Raw genomic sequence first — 23,425 nt, forward strand, 5'->3', positions numbered from 1 at the left:
TAAAGAATTTTGGCCTATAGGTGAAGTTTGATTTCTTTCTTTTAGGGAGGTGTGGGGTGGGGTGGGGCCACACCAGTGGTGCTCAGGGGTTACTCCCTGCCCAGCGCTCAGAAATCGCTCCAGGCAGGCTCAGGGGACTATATGGAATGCAGAGATTGAACCTGGCTTCATCCCAGGTTGGCCGTGTGCAAGGCAAATGCCCTACGACTGTGCTATCACTCTGGCCCGGTTTGATTTCTTGAAGTAAAATTAAAAGGAATTATAAGCAAAATTAGAAGTCAACTTAAAACAAATGAAGTCGACTCTCCCTAGACGAGGAATGCAGATTACCTAGATGAGGAATGTAACACTTTGCAGCAAGGATATGTGCTTTCATATGCTCCCTAAACTAACTTCCCACTGCAGGGCAGGCCCTACCATGTCTGACTAATGAACTCCGACTCCTCAAAAATGATTCCCTACTATGTAGCATTCCATAGATTTTGCCATTGGCCTAATATGGTGATTCACCATAAAATGATGGGTGTTTCTCTTAATTAGTTCACTTTTCAAAGTGTTGAATGTAGGAAAGGGATTAGCTAACTTGCTCAGTCCTGTTTAACTGAATGATTCATTTGACCACTCTACCTTTTTTTTTTTTTTTGAGTGACCTTCTAAATCATACTTAGGGAGCTTGAAGATCAATCATGGTTCATGATCTGACCAATTCAGATGTAGGAAAGGGCCATGGATGAGGGCCCAACAGTGCTCCGGAGAAGTGCTTAATGGTGCCAGGATAGAACCCAGGAATGAAGCTTAACCAGACTATCCTTGCTCCTGGCCTTGCAATTCGTTTCTGTGAGCAGAGGTTAGATTGAGAGACCCAGCCAGGCTCACGTGGGACCCACTTGGCTTCATCTATTTTGCTACATCTAGGTATTGAAGTCACTGGGCATACCTCTCCTCATTCTTCTTTGAACTCAAGGATTAAGGATGTTTCTTTGTTCTCAGCAGTTAGGCTATTAACACTGATTCTTAGATCTAGCCCTAGATAAAGCCACACCAGGGTTTTTCTGGTAAATTGTTAATAGCAACTCTGGTGGGGAGTGGGGACCTAATCGGTAATATTAACAGATTCCACCTAGGCAAATCACTGATTCCATTGAACATCAAATTGGGAAGAGACCAGCTTTAGCTGGTTCCAGATGAACACTGACTGTTGAATCCTTGCTGAGTCCCCTAGCATGGGCATGATCATCAAATGGACACCTTGTGTCAGTAGTGTTGATGGCCTTCAGGACAGCGAAGTGCAGAGCCTGCCCCCAGACTGGCTCACACCTTCCTTCCCTTGCCTTGCTCACCATGAGATTGAAAGGAAGGCTGGATCAAGTTGTTACAAAACTTCTTCCCCACCTCTCCTTCCATAGTGAATATGCCCCAGGCTGTTTCAGATGCTGCTACTGGATGTTTTTCAGAGCATCTTCTAAAACCCAGTCTCAGTGGTGGTGTTGAACTTGAGAACTTCCATACTGAGAACTTTTCTACAACAGTGAGGTATTGATAACATCTGAGGACCTACATTTGTGCTAGGTCTAATTCTGTACTTCAACTGTAGTGACTCATTACTGAGTCATTACTGTACCAGACAGATTCTCTATAATGCTAACATTTAACCTTAACCTGTCACCACCAGTTTATACCTGTAAGAAATGCAGGCTCATGGAATCAAAGCCTAGTGACTGGCACATCACGGGCTCATCTGTAACTGAGACTATGGCCCACTGGCTCCTCCCATTGGTGGCTGCTCAGCACTGGGACTTCATTGAGATAGATTTCTTGCTTCCTCAGAAGTTCAATCTTACTTACCTGAGATCAATAAGTTACATTAGCAGTCCTCTGGGACTGATGACCTCCACCCCTTGGCAATTAGAAAAGGCAGAAAGGCAGTATCGATCACTGCTGTGGTGAGTCTGGGCACAAATCTTTTAACCCTTGGGCCACCAGGCAGATTCGGTTGGTGCCTTGACAGCAGAAATGTCTTCATTAGATAAACTGGACTCCTTTCCTCAAGAGACCTATCTGGTCTTCTAAGTGAAATGGCCATTTCATTTTCTCTCAAGTCAATTTTACGAGGTTTTATTTGACAGCCAGTTCAGTCTCTGGGGAAATTCGTGGATGATTTGAGTAGTAAAAGCAAAGATAACCACAAACATCGTAATAGTGCCTTAGAGCCAGCACCACTCTTAGAGGCCTTGAAAGCCCCTTTGTATAGCGCCTTCATGTTTTCACACAACACTGGCAGGGCCAACGCAGAAGTCTCATCACTACTTTACAACAAAAGACGCTCTACTGTAAGATCTCAAAGCAAATGTTTTAAGAGCTAAAATTAATTTCCTGGCTCTGTCCACCAAATATGATGCCTTCATTAAACATAAACACAAACTGTAATATGTTGACAGTTGCATATTTACAGAGACTTGAAGGACAAGAGAGAATTTCACAATAGTGGCCGACACTACAGCTGCTAAAAAATAACTAGCTCTGGCAGGAAACTTCGAGCAAAAGTATCTTGAACTTTCTTTTGCATTTGGCAGTAATCCAGTAAAACAAAAGAAAAAAAGTCAGTTTTTAACACAGAGATTGAGTACATTAAGAGCAAAAATAAGGTTCTATAGAGTCAGGACAGACTAGGTGAGTGCCACAGTAACCAGCAGGTGGCAGCAGAAGTAAATTTCCAAGTAGTACCCAAGTAAACATTCCAGAGCTTTTTTTTTTTTTTTGGTTTTTGGGTCACACCTGGCAGCCCTCAGGGTTACTCCTAGCTCTGCACCCAGAAACCGCCCATGGCTGGCTTGGGGGACTATATGGGATGCTGGAATTCGAACCAGTCAGTTTGTCTTGGGTCAGCTGTGTGCAAGGCAAATGCCCCACCACTGTGCTCTCGCTCAGGCCCATTTCCAGAGCTTGAACTGGAAGGCCCACAAGGTGCCAAAACTCAGCTAAGTCCCTACAAATGCAACCTGGCCAAAAGGGTAAAGAAAGAATGGTATGAAGGAAGATTAAAGCAGCATAAACTGGGAAACACTGAGCAAGAGACCTGACTCTAAAAGCAGTCTCAGGAGACGTTTTCCCCTAACAGAACAGCATAGACAAAACCCATATTCCAGAGGGGTGGCAACCTCTTAGTATGTCCCACCCCCTCCTCTTGCTGGATAATCTTTTAACTCTGCTCTCAAGCATTTTATCTCAATCCTTTGGCAATTCTAAGGGAGGCCTCCAAGATCCCTCCAGGATCTGATGACTGCAGGGTGATTTTGGACCTACGGTCTGGTGCACAGAGAAGCAGCTCCTGCCCACAGCCCAAGCTATTTTTTCTGTCTTGGAAAAAGTAGGAGGTATGCCTCCAAAAGCAGAGTGTGGCACCTTGGACACACATAGCTTCAAGGACCCGAATCGCCCTCCTTTCTTTCTTTGGTTTTTGGGTTCTATCTGGTGGTGCTCAGGGTTTACTCCTGGCCCTGTGCTCCTAGTGAGGCTTGGGGACCACCTGGGATGCCAAAGATCAAACCTGGGTTGGCAGTGTGCAAGGCAAAAGCCCTACCAGCTATACTCTGTTGCTCAGGGCCCGAGTCTCCCTCCTTTGAATGGACACTTTCTCCCTTGTCAGACAGCCCATATAAATATAAAAATGAAGCAGCAGCAATTTTTATTGAGGGACCTAAACTGAAAATAGGTTTAAAACATAATTTAAAAAAATAAAACAGCAAAAGTAGCAAAAAATATATGACCTTTTTAAAAACATTTTCCTTTTTTTTTCTTTTTTCTTTGTTTTTAATATATAGCAACTGATGCCTCCCAGCCACCAGGAGCATCTTACCCAATGGGTAAATTTCTGGTAACGACCCTTTTAGAAAGACATGTAAATATATACTCAGATTTATACACTTTGTGTTTTCTTCATACCTATATACAAAGCCCCCCATTTGGGGCTGGGCCCCAGGGCCACCATGCTACTCCTGCTCTATGCCTCCCTCCCTATCCTCTGGTACCAGGTATTTGGTCAGCAAAGCAAATTAGTATCAGAATTAATAAGCCACTGGCACCATCAGTCTGGAGAAGAGTCTCCCCCACTGAAGCCAGAGTGCTGTCTCTCCACACCTCTGTGGAGACAAGGCACCTGTCACCAGAACATGGGGCTTCTGGTTACACCTGTGTAGGCAAAACCCACCCAGTATCTCTCGTGAGTGCCTACGCCACTGCAGGCAGAACCAGGGAGCAGGGGGTGCGGGGCATCTTGGTCCAAGTTCTGGCAGGGAACGAAGTGGCCATCAGCAAGTACCTGCCTCTTTGCTCCTCAACCACGCCGGTGAGAGGAGGAAGAAGAGACGGAGGAAGAGATGGGAGCTCAGTGGGGTGAAGGCAAGCCACACAGAAGGCCTCAAGGAGGTGGCTGGCTCCTTGCCAGCAGGAAAGGGGGCAGGGGAAGGCAGTGGGTCCAGCAGGAAGAGGGAACTGAGGGTCACAGCTGATGATGGGGTTGGGGTTGGGGTAAATGCTGGGAATACTATCAGCGTCGTTTGAGTCCGCCATTGGCAAGCTGGGCCGGATGTCGAGGAAGACACGGCTCCTCAGGCAATGGCTCATGAGAGAAGACAGAATCCTCCCCTGAGGAGCAGGTAGAGCTTCGGGTGTCGGGAAAACTGGGAGAGTATTGATCCAGGGGCACTGACAGGTCCAGATACTCCTGTGAGAGAAGAGAGACAATGAACAGTGCACGCAGCATACTCCTCTACGCACACAAAGCTTGGCTAGCAATGGACAAGGGTGGGGTGAAGTGAGGGTGAGGGAAGAGAAGGGAGGGAGCAGCATCACCTGGTTGGAAGTCAAGGCCACAATTCGGTCCAGGTCTTCTACCAGCTGCTTGAAGGTGGGTCTCTGAGAGGGCACTGCATGCCAGCAATCCCGCATCATCATATACCTGTGGGCAAGACAGGCTGCTGCATCCAAAGCCCTCCTTGCTCCCCACTTCTTAGAACCATGCAATTATATTAATGCAAATCTTTTAAAACTCTTTATCATCTGCTTCCAGGTTTTTGGGCCACACCCCAAAGACTTCTGGCTCAGGATCACCCCTGATGGGGCTAGGGACCATAGGCAGGACGGGATTGAACGGAAGTCAGCTGTGTACAAGAAAGGTAGGTGCCTTATGCCTGTACTATCTTTCTGCCCCACTTTTATTTTCTTTGATTTTGAGACACCTACCCAGAGATGCTTAGGAATTACTTTTGGTGGTGCTGAGGAGGCCTTATTATTTTCTTTTTTACCGTTTTTTTGGTTTTTGGGTCACATCCAGCAGCACTCGGGTTACTCCTGGCTCTATGCTCAGAAATCGCTCCTGGCAGGCTCAGGGGACCATATGGGATGCCGGGATTCTAGCCACCAACCTTTTGCATGCAAGGCAAATGCCTTACCTCCATGCTATCTCTTCAGCCCCAGAGAAGGCCTTATTAAATACCATAGATTGGACCTAGGTTGGCCAAGTGCAAGGCAAGCACACTCCCACTGTATTATTGTTCTGGCCCTGGCCCTACTTTTAATATTACTGAGGTAACATAGTTTACAAAACTAGTAATTTTTTTTTGTTTTGTTTTGTTTTGTTTTTTTTGGGGGGTTACACCCGGTGACGCTCAGGGGTTACTCCTGGCTATGTGCTCAGAAGTCGCTCCTGGCTTGGGGGACTATATGGGACACCGGGGGATCGAACCGAGGTCTATCCAAGGCTAGCGCAGGCAAGGCAGGCACCTTACCTCTAGCGCCACCGCCCGGCCCCAAAACTAGTAATTTTTATGTTCAAGGCATACAATATAATGCCACCACTCCCAAAGTGCCGATATTCATTAAATACTATCCTATGTCCTGTCTCATCAGGCCCTAGTCCCAGCCTCCCTGTTGCCCCACAACACCACCTCACTTCAATGATCTGAGTTTTAGGGCTCATTTCTACTACTGTTTTATTAGTCACCCTGTCTTCTACCTGGCCCCAAGTCATCATGTCATGCTTACAGCTCATTGGTGCAGTTACTGGGCTTGTCCATCCGATGACCCTCCTTCAGCAGCTTGAAAAGCTCCTCCACAGGCACACCAGGATATGGAGAACCACCCAGAGTGAAGATTTCCCACAGGAGCACCCCAAATGACCACCTGTAGTGAGGGTAGTCAGTGGTCAATGGGGCAGAGTTGGGGACAGGTGTGAACTGTGGTATCTGGGGGGCTTGGCGAGTGGTGGTTGGGGGCCATACCCAGCTGTAATCAGGGTTTACTGATTAGAGGGCAGGCTCTATGCTCAGAAATCACTCCTAGTGGGCTTGGGGGAACACAGGGGATGCTGGAGATTGAACATGGGTTGGCTATGTGCAAGTTGTACCTGCTGTACTATGGATCCACCTTGATCTGTGGTTTTCAACTAGTGACATCCATGGCTAGCAGGCCCAGGGATCAAGGTTGAAAACCTATTAGCTGGAGTTTCTCTCTCCTTCACTAGCATATCATCCCGATCCTACTAGTTCCCTGACACAATTCTGCTCAAACCCATAGTAGTCTTTCCACCTCCAAGAACAAAGGGAATGGATATGTATAGCATTTTGTTTTGTTTTCTCTCCAAAATGGAAGAAACCCTCACTGATGCAGACCACTATGTCCATTATCCTGGAAATGTTCAATCCCAATTTCCCCGGCAAACTGATGGTCTGAGACTCACACATCACTCTGGTGGGTGTAGATCCGGTCAAACAGGGCCTCGGGTGCCATCCACTTTACAGGCAGTCGGCCCTACACGCAGCATGGGAGAGATTGGTCAGGGAAAAAAAATGAGGGAACAAAAGCAGTCTACAAGGACTTGGGGAGGGGTGTACATTTTTCAGTTCACCCCACCTCACCTTTCTCAGGCAGGGCAAACTACACTGGATTATAGCAGAGACCCAAGTAGGAAAGAGTCTGATGGAGCTACATCCTGGGTACAGGACCTGTGCCAAGGGCATTGCCAGCACTTACATTGGTTGTCTTTTTATAGTAGTCAATGTGGTGAATGTCCCGAGCGAGGCCAAAGTCTGCGATCTTCATCACATTGTCCTCTGTCACTAAGACATTCCTGGCAGCCAAGTCTCGGTGTATGCACTGTGGAGTGGGTGAAGCAGAAGAGAAGCAAGTGGGCAAGGAATGAACAAGTATAAAACATGTACCACCGTTCAACTATCTGAGCTACCCCTCCTCCAACAACAACAGCTATGCTGACCTCCTGCCGCACCACTACAGCTCCTGAACATTCTGTGGGAGTGACAGCCCCCTCCATTTCCAGCCCAGCCACTTAAATTACCTCCAAGAATATTATGGTAGAACACTTGCCTTACATGGCAATTAACCTGGTTCGAACTCTGGCACTATGGGTTCCTGAGTCTACCAGGGGTGATATCTGGATCACTGGAACTCTGAGCCAGGATTCATCTCCCCCAGACCCCCATTCCCCCAAATACCTCCAGCTTCAGGCCCTGCATTCACTCTTCCACCCAAAGGCTGAACCTTTATACCAATGACAAATTTGTCTGTGTGTGCTTTCAAACCTCAAGTCTTGCCATGTGCAGCACAGCTACCAAAATCTAAACTCAAGATCTCACAGGACTTCTTTATGCCCATAACCATTCTGCAACATAGTCTTAAGACTTTCTTCTACTGGAAGAACTATCAGACACAATGCTCATGGTGTGGCAGTGCAGAACTGTGAGCCTGATCCAGTCCCACTGTTTCTCTCTGCCGAGGTCTCCCAGAAAGCCCAACTCAGCATCTCATACAAGGTCTTGGTCTGGGGAGGGCTGTGCTCCCCCACCCTGATCTCACCCCTGGCAGCTACCAGTATCATACCTTCTTGGAGGCGAGATATTCCATGCCCCGGGCCACCTGGTAGGCACAGGAAACCAAGTCCTTGGAGGAGAGCTGCTCCTCTGGATTGTGGCTGGGGTTGTAACAGTATTCCAGCCCTGGGGGCCTGCGGGCCTGCAGGTACTCCCGGAGGTTGCCCTTGGAGGCATATTCCACGATGACATACAAAGGACCTGAGAGTCCAAGATGGAAGAGGCCAATTGGATGAGTAAGAAGGTTTAGTTTTACTGCTAGGAAGTCTCTCCCCACCGCCCCCAACAAACCCATGCTCCAGTGAACACCAGGTGACTACTACTCTCCAACCCCAACCTTGGAGATTTAATCCACTGCTCAAAGAAAATCAAGGAAATAATTCTTCCAGCACAGTCTAGAGAGTTCCTGAGTAGAGGTAAAGGGAAGAGCCCAATGAAAAACACAACTATTCACCTGTTCATATCTGCACAGTTTGAGAATCTTCTTTTTTTTTTTTTTTGGCTTTTCGGGCCACACCCATTTGATGCTCAGGGGTTACTACTGGCTAAGCGCTCAGAAATTGCCCCTGGCTTGGGGGACCATATGGGATGCCGGGGGATCGAACCACTGTCCTTTCTTGGCTAGCGCTTGCAAGGCAGACACCTTACCTCTAGCGCCACCTCGCAGGCCCCAAGTTTGAGAATCTTCTAATCAAACTCCCAAATAGCCCAGGCTAGAGACACACCCTACCCTTGTTAACTGGCCTCTTCTTCCAGGCTTTCACTTTGGTGTGATTAAATGACACTGTGGCACCATATGCTACTGAGCTCTCTGACAGATGCTGGCTTTTAAGAGTGAAGCCCAGGTACCCATATGATATCTACCCCAGATGGGGGAGACATGTCACTTGCTTGGTACCCACCATCCTGTGTACAGGCCCCCAACAAGTTGATGATGTTCTTGTGCTTTCCAATCATCTTCATCATCTCCATTTCTGAGATCAGGTCAGACAGGTCCTTCTCGGTTGCATCCGCTTTGCACAGAGAGCAGAGAATTAGAGTCATCTACTTTGGAAGGGAGGGTGAAGTGACAGTTAAAAGAACAGAGGCCACCTCCTTTCTCTTTGGGACCTACAATTTTTCTCTTTTCACATCCAAATGTATTTCCTCTTCCTTTTTAGAAGAGCCACTGCTGCCAAATGTAGTAATGAAGGGGGCAGAGGCTGTGGGAAGAAGAACCAGCTAAAGGAGTGCTAGACTAGTGAAGGGGGGTATTCTGTTTATGACTGAAATCCAACTACAATCATACTTGTAATCATGGAGCTTAAATAAAGATTTTATATTTATAAAAAAAGAGAGTGCTAGAAACACCTGACCACAAAGCAGGCTGACTTGGATCATGGAAGGGGAGCTTCAGCAGCAGCATGAAAGAGTGCCAAGATGGGGTTCTAGCAGCCTTAGACCCACTTTGGAAAAGGGACCCCACCTTGCATGCAAAAGGATCGTGTTTTTCAAGGACAGAAACATCACTTACATTTCAACATCTTCACTGCCACTTTGGTCACACGGTTGGGTTTATCCTTGTCCAGCCCAATGGCCTCTGCCAATACCACCTGCCCAAAGCAGCCTTCGCCCAGGGGTTTACCTAAAACCAGTCTTTGGGGGAAAGAGAGTGATAGAAGTTGGGGCTGGTACACTCCAAACCTCCAGACAAATCCCACCTCCACTTCTCAATATGCTACCCAAATGAGAGTAGAAAATGGAGGCAGATTTCCGCCTGCACCTGGCTGGTACACTCCCACTGCCCTTTGTATAAATTCAATATTCTACCCTGAGAATCTCAAGCTGGGAACTTCCTCAGAGATGAGAATTTAGGGCACTGACCTGTCTCGGGGCAGCTCCCAGCGAGGGTCTTCCGGAAGCTCATATTCAGAGACCCCAGCCAGCATGGGAGTTCCACTGGAGGAGAGACGTGAGGGCCGAACCAGCAGAACCCCCGAGTTCATGGAGGCACTGGAGTCAGCTGACACCTATAGAAAGAGTGGGGTCACCCTTCTAGCAGGGGGAGGGGGTGGCGAGTAGGGCACAGTTCTCCAGTACGGGGCAGGAATTTCCAGAGGCTGGTATGTGTTTGTTATTTGATATCCTCTTCAGTTTGTACTGGTAGGATGATCACAGGGACTGTGCAGACCTAAATTCTAAGATTGACTGATTTTCACCACCCATGAGCTCTTTTGAGCCTCTCTAAAGTACTCACCTTCAACAAAGCAGGACAAAAACACACCTCCTCAGGTGGGTATGCACTACTTCCTTATTCAACAATGAAACGACTCTTCCTCCTGGTTTTTTTATTTGTTTGTTTGTTTTTGGGTCATACCCAGTGGTGCTCAGGGGTTATTCCTGGCTCTGCACTCAGAAATCACTCCTGGCAGGCTAAGGGACCATATAAGATACCGGGATTTGAACCACCATCTTGGATTGGCTGCATGTAAGACACACACTCTACTGCTGTGCTATCTCTCCAGTCCCCTTCCTCCTCTTTTTTGTGGATCCCTGCCTGCCTCAGATTGTGGACTCCTAAATTTCCCAAGCATGGTTTAGAACTACTTCTGGTTGTCCTGATAAAGCTACTTTTGTCCTGAGTCTCTGTGAAACCCTGTCTCAGATTATAAACTCCGAAATCCCCAAAGCACTTTCTGGAACCAGGGAGGTTCTGTGTGACCTCCCTCCTTTCATCTGCCTCCATCTTCGGCTCCATTTCCTTTGCTAGGCAGGAGAGGAGAGAGGAAGGAGAGAGGGCAATAGTGAGAGTGAGAAAGGGGGTGGTGTGTGAGTGTATGAGTTTGTGAACTCCAGCCTAGGAAGGAAGGAGGGCACAGGTGTGTGTGTGTGTGTGTGTGTGTGTGTGTGTGTGTGTACTCATATGCATCTTTGTGGCACTAGTGTGCAACATTAGCTGCACAATGACCAAAGTGGGGTGTTGGGGTGCTGCTGGGCGTGGTAGGGAAAGGGGCCTGATGGGCAGAATGGCTGGAAACTTGATTGCCCCCTTGAGCTCATGACATGCCTTGAGACAAAAATCATTGAGTCAAGCTTGATATTAACAGGAAGATGGGGGGTGTTGGAGAGGGTCTCAGAGGGTCCAGGAGTGGCACCAGGGGCCAAGGGTGAAAAGAGAATGGGAGTGTGCAAACCCCCTATCTACTTCCTGTTACCTGTCTGCGCAGAGGGATGCTCTTGGCCAGTTTGTGCACGGCCATCTGGCTGTGGAAGTCACTCTTCTTGGTGCCACTCTTCATCTTGTAGATGATGACAGAGCCCACCATGCAGGAGATGAGGAAGGCCCCTGTGCAGTAGATGATGATCTCCAGGTACAGGGGTGAGGCCATCACTGCTGGTCTGTCATCCAGGGCTGGGTCAGTGTGAACAGGGAGTTAGGGGGCTTGAGGACGCAGTCCACTAAGTCTCCATCAACAAAACATCACTGTTTCTTTCCTCTGGGAATCTTGGGGCAAGAAGAGCCAAGACAGTTCCTCCCTAGGACTGGGGTCCAGCACTGAGTGGGGCACCTGAGGATTTTTTGAATTGCCCTGAACTACTTGCTTGGGGGTGGACAAGAGGGGAGTACCATTATGCAAGATGGGGATCAGGTACCCTGCACGGCACAGGCACTGAAAAGTCTTTTCTATGGATGCTCCTGTCTGCAGCCAACCACCTCCACGACCCCCATCACCAGGACCTGCTGAGGAACTTCTGGTTCTGATTTTCCTGTAGGCCAGGACAGCTGGGATGGAGCCATTTTCATAGTGTGACCAAGGCAGGTCTGTATCTGGGACAAGCCCCACCTCTGTCTATGCCACTTGTATTGGACCTAACATGCAACCTAACATGAACACTTATCCTGACCAGGAACTCCTGATCATATCTAATAGCTCGAGACCTACAAGGCTAGAAATGAGTTCTGGGCACTTCCTGCAGTCCTAATGATTTCTATTCCAGCTCCTAAGCTTACAAAGATGAAAACGAAGGGGAGGCACCATCTTCACCCCCTGTCCTAACCTTCATTTATAAGCCACTAACTTTTCAAGAAGCCTGTTGAATTTACCCCTGATCTGATTCTCCAAGAGAGGGCTGGGGGTCCCACACTCGGACCCACACTGCAGTCATACCCTTCTTTTTAAAGGAAACCAAGCCAGCCAGGGTGGTCAGCACCCTGGAGTCCACCCCAGGAAAGCCCAAGACCAGAGAAATTCCCTTGAGGCTAATGGGGGACAGCAGAATGACGAGAAGTTTCTGTTTTTCTCTTTCCTCAGTGACAATTGATTGGGAGCACACACAGAACAGACAGCGACAGGGACAAAAACAGAATGCTTCTCGGCTCCCAGTAAGGCTGCATCAGCCCCTGAGGGCAGGCGGGCAGGAGGAAGGCGAGGCAGGAGAGGAAAGAGGGCAGTGCCAGCAGTCCCAAGAACAGCACCGTGCCCCACACCCAGCTCTAGCCCTGTAGCCCCAGTCCGCCACCAGAGCAGTTGCAGGCTCCATCCTTCCCTGGGCATAGACCCCCTGGGTGACCCGAGACAAGTCGTACTCAAAGCAGTTCCAGGTCACTTGCCTGGGCTTAGAAAAGGTGGAAAGTGAGTACATGAGCCTGGTTTCTGCTAAGTCCCTTTTAGAGGCTTGGTTCATTTAGAGACAGAAGTGGGGCCCTGCCAAGACTTTAGAGGTAGCCTCGCAAGGGGGAAATCAGCCAAGTCACACACTCTAAGCCGAATGGATGAATTGGGGCTGCCCAGCCCATAGATGGAAGGAGCCTGTCCTGAAGAAGAGCCAAGTGGCAGGTTAAAATGAGACTCACGGCATGCATTACATGGGCCATTGGGAGAGCCAGATGCAGACAGGCAGGAGACCCCATCCCATCTCCTACCAAAAGGAGCAAAGTGCCTGTGGGAACCAAACAGGTTTCACAAATCCAGGCTGGGTCCCACCATCTGCTGCTCTGCCTTCTGGGTCGCCCCTAGCTCTGCAATGCATGCTCCCCCCGTGCCCATGGCGAGGGCAGGACAACGAGAGGAGAAGTACAGTGTATACCTTCCAGAACGGTCAGCCATGCAGAGTGATGGGAGAGTCCGATAGAGTTACCCGCCAAGCACGTATACTCCCCCGCGTCCTCAAAGGAGACATTCCTTAAGTGAAGCACCTCCATCTCTTTGTCGGTGGTATTAACTCCGGCAGTCTAGAAGAGACAACGGAAGCAAAATGGACAAGCGCAGGGCATGAGACGTCTCAGAGGATGGAAGAGAAGGGAGGGAGTGAGGACTGGGGGAGGAAACCAGAGGAAGAAATGCTCCCCAGCGGCTCCTTTGCAACAACGGACACACAAAAACCACCAGGCAGCGAGACCTGTTAGAGGAAGAGAGTGAGGCCCTGAGGGAGGGACTCCGGAAGACCTGCCTGAGACAGCAACTGCAGTTATGACCCTTCACCACACGCTGGCAGCCCCTGGCCCATTCAAGCATGCGGGCGTGGGCAGCATGGAGAAATGGGGCCCGGCGGGAGGGGGCTGTTTTGGTTTCAGGCAAAGGCAATGAGAAGGGCACACACATGAGGGATGGAGGTGTCTCAGACACACACACACACACACACACACACACATACACGCACGCACACACGCAAGTACAACCCCGAGATGCTGGTCTCTGAGGGCACAGTCGGTTTATCATCTCCACTCAGTCTGCAGGATCATTCAGAAGGCCCTGTGGTGCACACACAGCCTGGGATCACACAGAAGGGAACAGACACCTACATAGTCCCAAACCAAACCAGCCTCCCAGGCCGGGGAATTTTTCCATGGCTCTGGGCACTAGGAAAACAGCAGGCTACACAGGGAAGAGTTCGGCGCTGGCTCCCCCACCTGCCCCTGCAGCTTGGGGGCCTCAATCCAAATTTCCCAACACAGGGCCCCATCCATCTCCCCATTACCTTTGGCCACAGGTCTGGTGACAGTGAGCCACGCAGACTGGTTAGCTTCACCAATATAATTGGAAACCTTACACACATACTCCCCGCTCTGGGCCTCTGTCACATTGAACAGGGTCAGCACCTCCGCATCCGAGCTATTAATCCCCGAATGCTGGAACAAACCAACGACACGCCAGTCAGTTGGGCAAACACCACGATGGCCATATTTCGCTCCCCTGTAACTTTAAGACAGGCCCAGAGAGCTAAGGCCAAGGAGACTCTGGGTGACTTCTCATCGTCCCCCTTTTAGTTCGACACAAGTTGAACTTTAAGAATAATTCAACACGCGTGACTGGAGAATCCACTTTAAAGGACCACCACAAAAACCACCATATTTCACCCACCCAATAATGTGTGTGTTGAACCCACTTGTCCAGGAGGGCAAGTAGCCAGGGAGACAGTAGCCATGGCCCAAGGCCACAGTGCGGCTTCCTACGCATCGCTTCAACATCAGAAGGGAGGAAACGAATGGTCAGTAAATCTTTGGGGAGCAGTCACGCTAGGGCAGGAGGAGACATGACTCTGGGACCAGGAGGTAAACTACTTTCCCAGCTTCTGGTTACTTCCTGTTGCAAGATCCACTAGAGAAGGCAATTACCTTCCCTTAATTATGGAGCCTTCAGGAACAATCAAAGTCTGGGAGTGAGAGGAAAAAGGAAGAAAATGCCATTACTCCTGACATTGCTTAGAATTTATTGGTGGCATTTGCTTTCCAACTCTACCTAAGCTCTGCCCATCTCATTTGTCCCACCTGCCACAAAGACTTGAAAATGGCAGAGAAAGACAAATGCTTCTGTCCTAGGAGATGGAAAAGCAAGGAGTGCAAATGCCTTCCTTGAATAGTGACCCAAAGGCCCCCACCTAGTACATTGTCCACCAAATGCATTGTCCACCACCACCAAATTCTATGCTCGTCTCACAGCTCCATTTGGAAAATTGGCCAAGTGAATAGGGAGGACTGGAGCATGTATCTGAGGGCAAGGACTGCTGCAGCATCTTGGGGCCCTGGAGATACTGGCTGCCTTTCTAGCACCCAGCCCACAGAGAATGGGGTCAAGATTACCTTCAAGATCTGAACATATGGCAGGTTATCTGGACCAATCTTACTCCCGTTCACCTCGATGTGCTTTAGCCACTGGATGTGGGGCTGTGGGTCACTGTACACCTTACACATGAACTCAACATTGCTGCCCAGGGCTACTGTCTTATTGGCAGGCAGACCTGCCTGGAGTATAGGCCGATGTGGGGACCGCTCTGTGGAGAAAGGGAGAATAGAAAGACTCATGAGACCCCACTGTGGCCTGTTATGGCTGGGATGCAGATATGGCATCCGTCCCCAAGATCTAAGAGAAGTGCATTCCACTGCAGCTTTCTTAGCAGTGAAGGGCTCTTGCCCTGCTGCTATTACCTCTGCTGCTCTACAGTCCCAAAACCTGAGCTGAGAAAGGGGGCCACTCTAGTCTTTGGCCCTGGCCTATCTCAAAGTGAAGCTTCCCTATTCAGAGCCACAGATCTATCAGGCTTTATTAAGAATTTGTTAACAGTCCCATTCCCAGACCTTAGCACAGCCTAAGGGAAATCAAGCACAAACACCAGAAGAGCATGTTCGAAATGCTTCACCTGTTGCTTGTTCTTTGGGCCACATCTGGTGATGTTCGAATGTTCTTCCTAGCTCTGCACTCAGGAATTACTCAGAGGATCAGGGTTTGAGTCAGGGATTCAACCCAGGGTGACTGCTTGCAAGGCAAGTACCTTTCCTCAGAAATGCTGAGTCTTTAGACCTTCTCTTTGAGCTTCTAGATTAGTAGTTTCCTTTGTGGACAATAGCCTCAAACTAAGATAGACTGTTGGCTACGAAACACCACCTTAGGCTCGCTAGTAAGACACAGAACATCTAGCAGGAATAAGCTCTGGTCTGGGCACCTAGAGCAAGCAGATGGCTCTTTGAGTGTCTCAGTGAGGCCTGGCCACAGTGTAGGCCTGAAGTGTCTAATGACCCAAAGCCTTGGTCTGCTGTTCTGTGAGTTACAGGGCTGGCAGGGGGTAGTAGATATGTGCACTGGGGGGATGAGAAAGTTAGGTGAGGAATTTAAGATTTCCTGCAATACAATTGCTGATGTTGAGGAAGGGGACTCCTTTCATGCAAAAACTAGGTATAATAGAGTTGATAGAAAAAAAGGCCACTGTCCCTCAGTAAATCTGGGCTCTAGATCACTTTCTTAAACCTACTCTTTTTGCTCAGTTCATCCCTGCTGTAGCCACTTTTGCGATCTTACCCACAACATCCAGCTGGTAGGTGTGGTTAATGCTGCCATACTCATTCTCCACGATGCAGGTGTAGTTGCCCTTATCTGAGGGGACCACAGAATCCATGATGATGCTCCAGGTGGCATAACGAACCTGAGGGAAACATGCCAAGGGGATCCACTGAGGGTTGGAGAACAGAGTGGAGTGTGGCACCAGTGCTGCACAGCCCTTAACCTATCAGAGCATCTGGAGGCTACAGGCACAAAGCTCAAAAGCAAATGCCAAGAGCAATCACCAAGAGCATGTGCTGACTGTCCACTCGCAGTTCACTTACACCCTGAAAGAACACATTCAGGTAAAATGGCATGTCAGGACTAAGTTCTGGAAATCTGTCTGCCATAGACAAGTCCACTGTCACATGGGGGTGGCACTGTCCACTTTGTGCTCCTGGGCTAGAACAGCACATTCACCAAGAATTTGGCTCTGTCTGGCCTTTACATCTCCTTTCAAAATCTTCCTCTTCTGAGGCTGGAGCAATAGTATGCAATAGGCCAGAGTATGGCATTTGCCTTGCATGCAGCCAACCTAGAATGGACCCAGGTTTGATTCCTGGCATCCCATACAGTCCCCCAAGCCTGCCAGGAGCTACTTCTGAGTGCAGAGTTGGTAGGAACACCAGAGCTGGTAGTAACACCCATGAGGTAGGATCACACTGGTGTGTGTATATATCAAGAAATATTGCTGGGTCAGCTTGCTTCTAAAATCTAGGAGTAGCCCCTGAGCGCCACTGGGTATGGCCCCCCCCCCCAAATTTTTTTTTCTCACTCATATTGTCCTGAATCAGCCAAGGAGAAACCTGAGTGCTGCCAGGTGTGGTGCCAAAACAAAAACAAACAAGAAGGGGCCAGAGCGGTGGTGCAAGTGGTAGGGTGTTTGCCTTGCACGTGCTAATCTAGGAAGGACTTCGGTTCAATCCCCTGGCGTCCCATATGGTCCCCCAAGCCAAGAGTAATTCCTGAGCGTCAATGAGGTGTGGCCCAGAAAACAAACAAACAAACAAAAACAAGAAGAAATGGGAGGTCATAAGATTGCTATTTTCACTTTCTGTTATGGGAGTATGAATTCATTTTTTTCTTTTGGGAAAGTTATTATAACAAAAATTATAAATATTAAAAAAATCACACTAAAATTCAGTATCCTTATGATCCTCTATTAGAGCAAATTACTACCATAAATTTTTTTTTTATTTTATTTTTGGGTTTTGGGTCACACCCAGCAGCGCTCAGGGGTTACTCCTGGCTCTATGCTCAGAAATTGCCCCTGGCAGGCTCGGGGGACCATATGGGATGCCCGGATTCAAACCACCATCCTTCTGCATGCAAGGCAAATATTTTACTTCCATGCTATCTCTCTGGCCCCTCTCCTATGTATTTTGAACTCTCCAATGACTGACAAAATTTCTGTTAAGAAATGTCCATGGAGGCCCGGAGAGATAGCAGAGCGGCGTTTGCCTTGCAAGCAGCCGATCCAGGACCAAAGGTGGTTGGTTCAAATCCCGGTGTCCCATATGGTCCCCCGTGCCTGCCAGGAGCTATTTCTGAGCAGACAGCCAGGAGTAACCCCTGAGCACCACCGGGTGTGACCCAAAAACCAAAAACCAAAAAAAAAAAAAAAAAAAAAAAAGAAATGTCCGTGGGGGGCTGGAGAGATACATGGAGGCAGGGCTTTTGCCTTGCATGCAGAAGGACGGTGGTTTGAATCCCGGCATCCCATATGGTCCCCTGAGCCTACCAGGAACGATTTCTGAGCATAGAGCCAGGAGTAACCTCTCAGCGCTGCCGGGTGTGACCCAAGAACAACAACAACAAAAAAAAAAGGAAGCATTTGGCTTTGGAACTGGTTCTTGAGAAATTAAGAATTTGATATTGATATGGTATTATTCCAGAACATTGACCATATCTACTGACTGAGTAATAATAAAAAGCAATATCAAAATAAAAAAAATTGTGCCCATGGCATTATTTATAAGGTCAGACACAAAAACTACAGGCCAAGTGGTTGCTATGAAGAAGATCAGACTAAGAAATATAAAAAGGGGCCAGAGGGATAGCATGAAGGTAAGGCGTTTACCTTTCATGCAGAAGGTCATCGGTTCGAATCCCAGTGTCCCATATGGTCCCCCTTGCCTGCCAGGAGCGATTTCTGAGCACGGAGCAGGAAAAACCCCTGAGCACTGCCGGGTGTGACCCAAAAACCACACACAAAGAAAAAAAAGAAATATAAAAAGGGAGGAGCTCCTAGTAGTGCAATTAGGGAAATTTCTCTATAAGAACTTCATTATCCAAATATAGTCAGTCTTCAAGCTGTGCTTATGCACAGTTACATTTTTCATCCAAGGATCTGAAGAAATAATTGGTTTCTATATACTTTCTGGTCAGTTCATAGATTCTTCACTTACAAAAAGTGACTTATACCAAGCTCTACAAGGAATTATGCTTTCTCACCAGAGTTGGTAGTAACACCCATGAGGTAGGATCACACTGGTGTGTGTATATCTATCAAGAAGTATTGCTGGGTCAGCTTGCTTCTAAAATCCAGGTGACCTATGGCATCTTTGTAAAATTAAGAATTGATCGCGGGAATGGGGCTAGAGAGATAGATAGCACAGTGGTAGGGCATTTGCTTTGCAAGCAGCCGACCCAGGATCAATGGTGGTTCAAATCCTGGCATCCCATGTGGTCTCCCAAACCTACCACGAGTGATTTCTGAACAGAAAGCCAGGAGTAACCCCTGAGCACCGCTGCCGGGTGTGGCCCAAAAATAAAAATTAAAAAAAAAAAAGAATTGATTGTGGGGCTGGAGAGATAGCATGGAGGTAGGGTGTTTGCCTTGCATGCAGAAGGACGGTGGTTTGAATTCTGACACCCTACATGGTCCCCCGAGCCTGCCAGAAGCAATTTCTGAGTGTAGAGCCAGGAGTAACTTCTGAGCGCAGCTGGGTGTGACCCCCAAAAAAAACCAAAGGGGAAAAAAAAAAAGAATTGATCTACTTTTAGAGAGACTTTTGGACACTCCCAATAATGAACTTTGGCCAGGAGTAAAATCTTTACAGGACTCTTAGAATATATAGATATACTGATAGAATATAGAGAGATATACTGATAGAATATATCTCCCAAGTAGAAATCAGGAAGCCTAGCATCCCATGTGAAAAACTTGGTCTCAAAATGTGAGAGTCTGCGGTTGGAAGGATAGTACAGTGAGTAAGGCACTACCCTTACATATGGTTTTGACCTTTGTGCAATTCCTGGCATGACATATGGTCCCAGAATTACAGGGAGTAATTCCTAAGTGCAGAGCCAGGTGTAACCCCTGAGCACTGCCAGTTGTGGCCCAAAGACAGGGGAAAAAAGGCTGGTTTATGATCTAGTCATTTCTGGCAAACTCGCACTGAGTTATCCATAATTTTGGGGTTTTTTGGAGGGAGGGCACAACCGGTGATGCTCAGGGATTACTTCTGGCTATACGCTCAGATATCGCTCCCGGCTTGGGGGAACCATATGGGATGCTGGGTATCGAACCAAGGGCTGTCCTGGATCAGCCGCGTGCAAGGCAAATGCCCAACTGCTGCACTATCATTCTAGCCCTTGAGTCATTCATATTTTAATGCTTTGAACAATCAGATTAAGAAAATGCAGCTGACAGAAAGCTTCCACATGTTGTCTCAAGATCAGTACATTTTTACTGTATGTTTGTTGTTGTTGTAAAACTTAAGTTCTTTATCTTCTAACTTCAAAAATATAAACACTGGTATATATATATATATATATACACTGGTATATCTAAATTTAAATACAACAATTCTGTATATGGGTTTGGAACTTGCTGCAAAAAGTATTACTAGAATAAACCTATAAATATTAAAAGGAAGAAATCTTCATGAAATACAGGTGAACAAATAAAATGACCTAAATACAAGGAAAAAGAACGTATTGAGTAACATGCATCAAAGGCTTAAGAATGTTTATACTTCAGGCTAATGAGAGCTCAGGGGCTTGAACACATATTTTGCATGCCAGAGGTTCAAGTTCGATCCCCAATAGTGATGATTCCCATGAGCACCACAGGTGCAACCTCTGAATATTGCTGGGTGCGGTCCCCAAGCAAAACAAAACAAACTTAAACTTCAATCAAATAGCTTCCTTTTTAGCAACTGATCCTAAGAACATTTTATCTGATTTCATTATTTTTTAAATTGTTTTTAGTTTTGGGGCCACACCTGGCAGTGCTTAAGGGTTATATTAGACTCTGTACTCAGGAAGTACTCCTGGAGGTTCTTGGGAGTCTATATGGGATGCTGGAGACCAAAAGCAGGTTGACTATATGCAAGGCAAGCACCTAACCCGTTGTATAATTGTTCTTGCCCCAGAAAGAACATTTTAAAATGCAAAAAAGATTGAAGTAAAAAGATATGCCTTGCAACCTTATTTATAATAGTACCTCCCAACAAAATAAAATAAAACAAAAAACCAGAAAATAAGTAATACAGAATAACTCATTAAAACTATGGGACTTTAGGGGCCAAACCGACAGACAAAACACTGGATAGGGCAACTGCTGTGGATGTGGCCAACCTTGATTCAATACCTGGCTTCCCATCTGGTCCTACAAACCTGCTAGGAATGATTCCTGAGTGTAAAGCCAAATGTAAAGCCAGAAGTAACTCCTCAGCAGTGCTGGGTGTGACCCAAAAACAACCCCCACCCAAAATCATAAACCAAACCCAACTTATGAGTTTTTATTTTTTTTGGTTTTTGGGTCACACCCAGTGGTGCTCAGGGGTTACTCCTGGTTCTTTGCTCAGAAATTGCTCCTGGCAGGCTCAGGGAACTATATGGGATGCTGGTATTCGAACCTGGGTCTGTCCTGGGTCAGCTGCAAGCAAGGCAAATGCTGTATCACTGTGGCCCCATAAACCCCAATTCATGAGTTTTCAGTGATGGAGTATTATGCAGTCACAAAAATTTCAAGCTAGGGAGAGCCAAAAGCTCATTTTAAAAAGTGGCAAAAAAAAAATTATGTGAAGGTTATGTTTACAAGAAAAAAAACAAAATATTTTTAACTTTATCTGTACTTATAAATTTTATTCCTTTTTTTTTTTGGTTTTTGGTTTTGGGGCCACACCCGGTGGCATTAAGGGGTTACTCCTGGCTCTGTGCTCAGAAATCACACTTCTGGTAGGTTCAGGGGACCACATGGGATGCCAGGGATCAAATCCAGGTTGGCTATGTACAAGGCAAATGCTCTACTCACTGGATTATTGTTCTAACCCTAAATTTTATTTCTTTTATAGTAAGTAAGCATTATATAAAAAAAGTTATATGGATTTTCCAAATTATTTCATTCATTTAAGTCTACTTTCTCTCTCTCTCTCTCTCTCTCTCTCTCTCTCTCTCTCTCTCTCTCTCTCTCTCTCTCTCTCTCTCTCTCTCTCTCTCTCTCTCACACACACACACACACACACACACACACACACACCACCTACCTTGTAACCTCCAATCCTGTGGTCAGGTTTGAACTCTTTACCATTTTTCAACCAGCGTAGAGTGGGGTTAGGAGTCCCATTGGAAGGGCATTTGAACTTCACTGTTTTGGCAGCTGGCACTGCATGCAGTTTCTTTTCCATCTTTTCTGGGGATGTCCAGTATGGAGCCACGGCTGCCCAGGGAAAGCCAGGAGAAACATGCAAGGGAGCTGGTCAGACTTAGGTGGACGACACCCCCAACTGCCCTTGAACAATGCCTCAAGGCTGCCTGCCAATGCTCCATTCTCCAACAACCACCTGGACTATCTGGTCCCACTTACACCCAACACCCAGGCCCAAAGGGCAGGAAGAAAGGAAACTGTGTCTCACGCATACGGTTTGGTTTGGTGTTATCTGTCTCTTTCTCCTCTGAAGAGGAGTCATCATCATCATCGTCGTCCTCTGAGGAGGGGAGGGCATCTATGGAAAGGAGAGGGGCAGTGAGATCCATTCCAAGGAACAGGGATTCCCCTGATTTCCATCTCGGAGGAGCTAGTCCAGTTATACGCGAACAGATACTGCTTGCTGTACTGTCTTTCCCTACTCGTTACCTCCAAGGAACACAAAAATAGCCAGTGTTTTTCAACCTTTTTTTGTGCAAAGGCACACTTTTTTCATGAAAAAAATCACGAGGCACACTATCAGAAAATGTTAAAAAAATTTAACTCTATGCCTAGATTGACTATATATAAAGTAATCCTCTTGAATAGGAATCAAATAAACACCAAGAAATTATTTTATAATTACTTTATTATGAAATAATAAATGATGATAATGATTTGGTCTAGTTGTGAGCTGAAGCCGCATGTTCAGGATGATATTGGAATTTTTCCCACGGCACACCAGACAATATCTCATGGCTCACCAGTGTGCCACAACACAGTAATTGAAAAACGCTGGTTGAAGCATTCCTTCCTTCCAATCCTTTCTCTGCCATAGGCTTAGTTTGGGCAACTGTGTGTGTGTGTGTGTGTGTGTGTGTGTGTGTGTGTGTGTGTGTGTGTGTGTGTGTGAGTGTTGCTAATCTTATCACTGAGCCACATCGCTGGCCCTTTTTAATTTCACTCTGCATCCACAGATTCTCTCATTTTAGAATACTGCCTGGGGCTTAGAGGGAGCAGCTACGAAAGCTGTTTTCATCTGGATTCCAATCCTTAGGGAACCCATACAGACCCAACACATAACAGTCAGGGCTGTTTTCAAAGTTATTAATTGAACTATTGAGAGTCTGCATTTTCCTCAAACCTTGGCATCTGCTAAGGTTTGAGAGGTACCTCAATGAGGAGAGAGACGGCCTACTGCACACTTGGCAGCTGCCAATAACCCCATCCAACAAGGGCCACTCTTTGGAAACAGCTTTATACACAGGTGGTCACCAATCAGAGTTCAGGCCAAATTTTTCTCCAATGATTTCGAAGGAAAGAGAACAGGTTCTGCCATAGGTGCAAGTGCTAAATGATGTCTGAGATGAGGTGGCAAGTGTGCTTCGAGGTTCCACAAAACTGGAGATATTTTAGCTCTTCTTTGTTTATGCCCAGTTTTGTGGAAGTCATGTTCTGGCTGATGTCCAAAGTTCCAGAGTTCTATGATACCTGATGTGCTCTAGTACAGCCCTAGAGGTTGGAGGACACATTTCCTATAAAGCCTGCAGGGATGGTGATGTGCTTCTGTCCTTCCTTGTCATGGGAAAGATCTCATTGGCTGTCCTGGGGCT

The 23,425-nt window shown here is 47.2% G+C and overlaps 1 protein-coding gene across 6 annotated transcripts in view; it reads right to left on the reverse strand.

Moving 5' to 3' along the window:
* Positions 1–3,662: 3,662 nt before the first annotated feature.
* FGFR1 (fibroblast growth factor receptor 1) overlaps positions 3,663–23,425 on the reverse strand; it is a 66,397-nt gene continuing 46,634 nt past the window's right edge. For 2 of the 6 annotated variants that reach the window (XM_049771807.1, XM_049771811.1), the window contains exons 4-18: positions 22,048–22,131; positions 21,673–21,845; positions 16,157–16,280; positions 14,944–15,134; positions 12,951–13,095; positions 11,071–11,274; positions 9,747–9,891; positions 9,397–9,518; positions 8,786–8,896; positions 7,894–8,084; positions 7,030–7,152; positions 6,737–6,807; positions 6,043–6,180; positions 4,852–4,957; positions 3,663–4,723 (exon numbers count right to left, since the gene is read on the reverse strand). In XM_049771807.1, coding sequence (XP_049627764.1) covers positions 4,547–4,723; positions 4,852–4,957; positions 6,043–6,180; positions 6,737–6,807; positions 7,030–7,152; positions 7,894–8,084; positions 8,786–8,896; positions 9,397–9,518; positions 9,747–9,891; positions 11,071–11,274; positions 12,951–13,095; positions 14,944–15,134; positions 16,157–16,280; positions 21,673–21,845; positions 22,048–22,131 — 2,105 coding nt within the window. In that variant the 3' untranslated portion in view covers positions 3,663–4,546. Of the gene's footprint in view, positions 4,724–4,851; positions 4,958–6,042; positions 6,181–6,736; positions 6,808–7,029; positions 7,153–7,893; positions 8,085–8,785; positions 8,897–9,396; positions 9,519–9,746; positions 9,893–11,070; positions 11,275–12,950; positions 13,096–14,943; positions 15,135–16,156; positions 16,281–21,672; positions 21,846–22,041; positions 22,132–23,425 lie in introns of all 6 variants that reach the window. The other 4 variants (XM_049771805.1, XM_049771810.1, XM_049771808.1 and 1 more) reach the window with 3 other exon arrangements.

This window comes from Suncus etruscus, chromosome 4 (assembly GCF_024139225.1).
Source record: "Suncus etruscus isolate mSunEtr1 chromosome 4, mSunEtr1.pri.cur, whole genome shotgun sequence".
NCBI lineage: Eukaryota > Metazoa > Chordata > Mammalia > Eulipotyphla > Soricidae > Suncus > Suncus etruscus.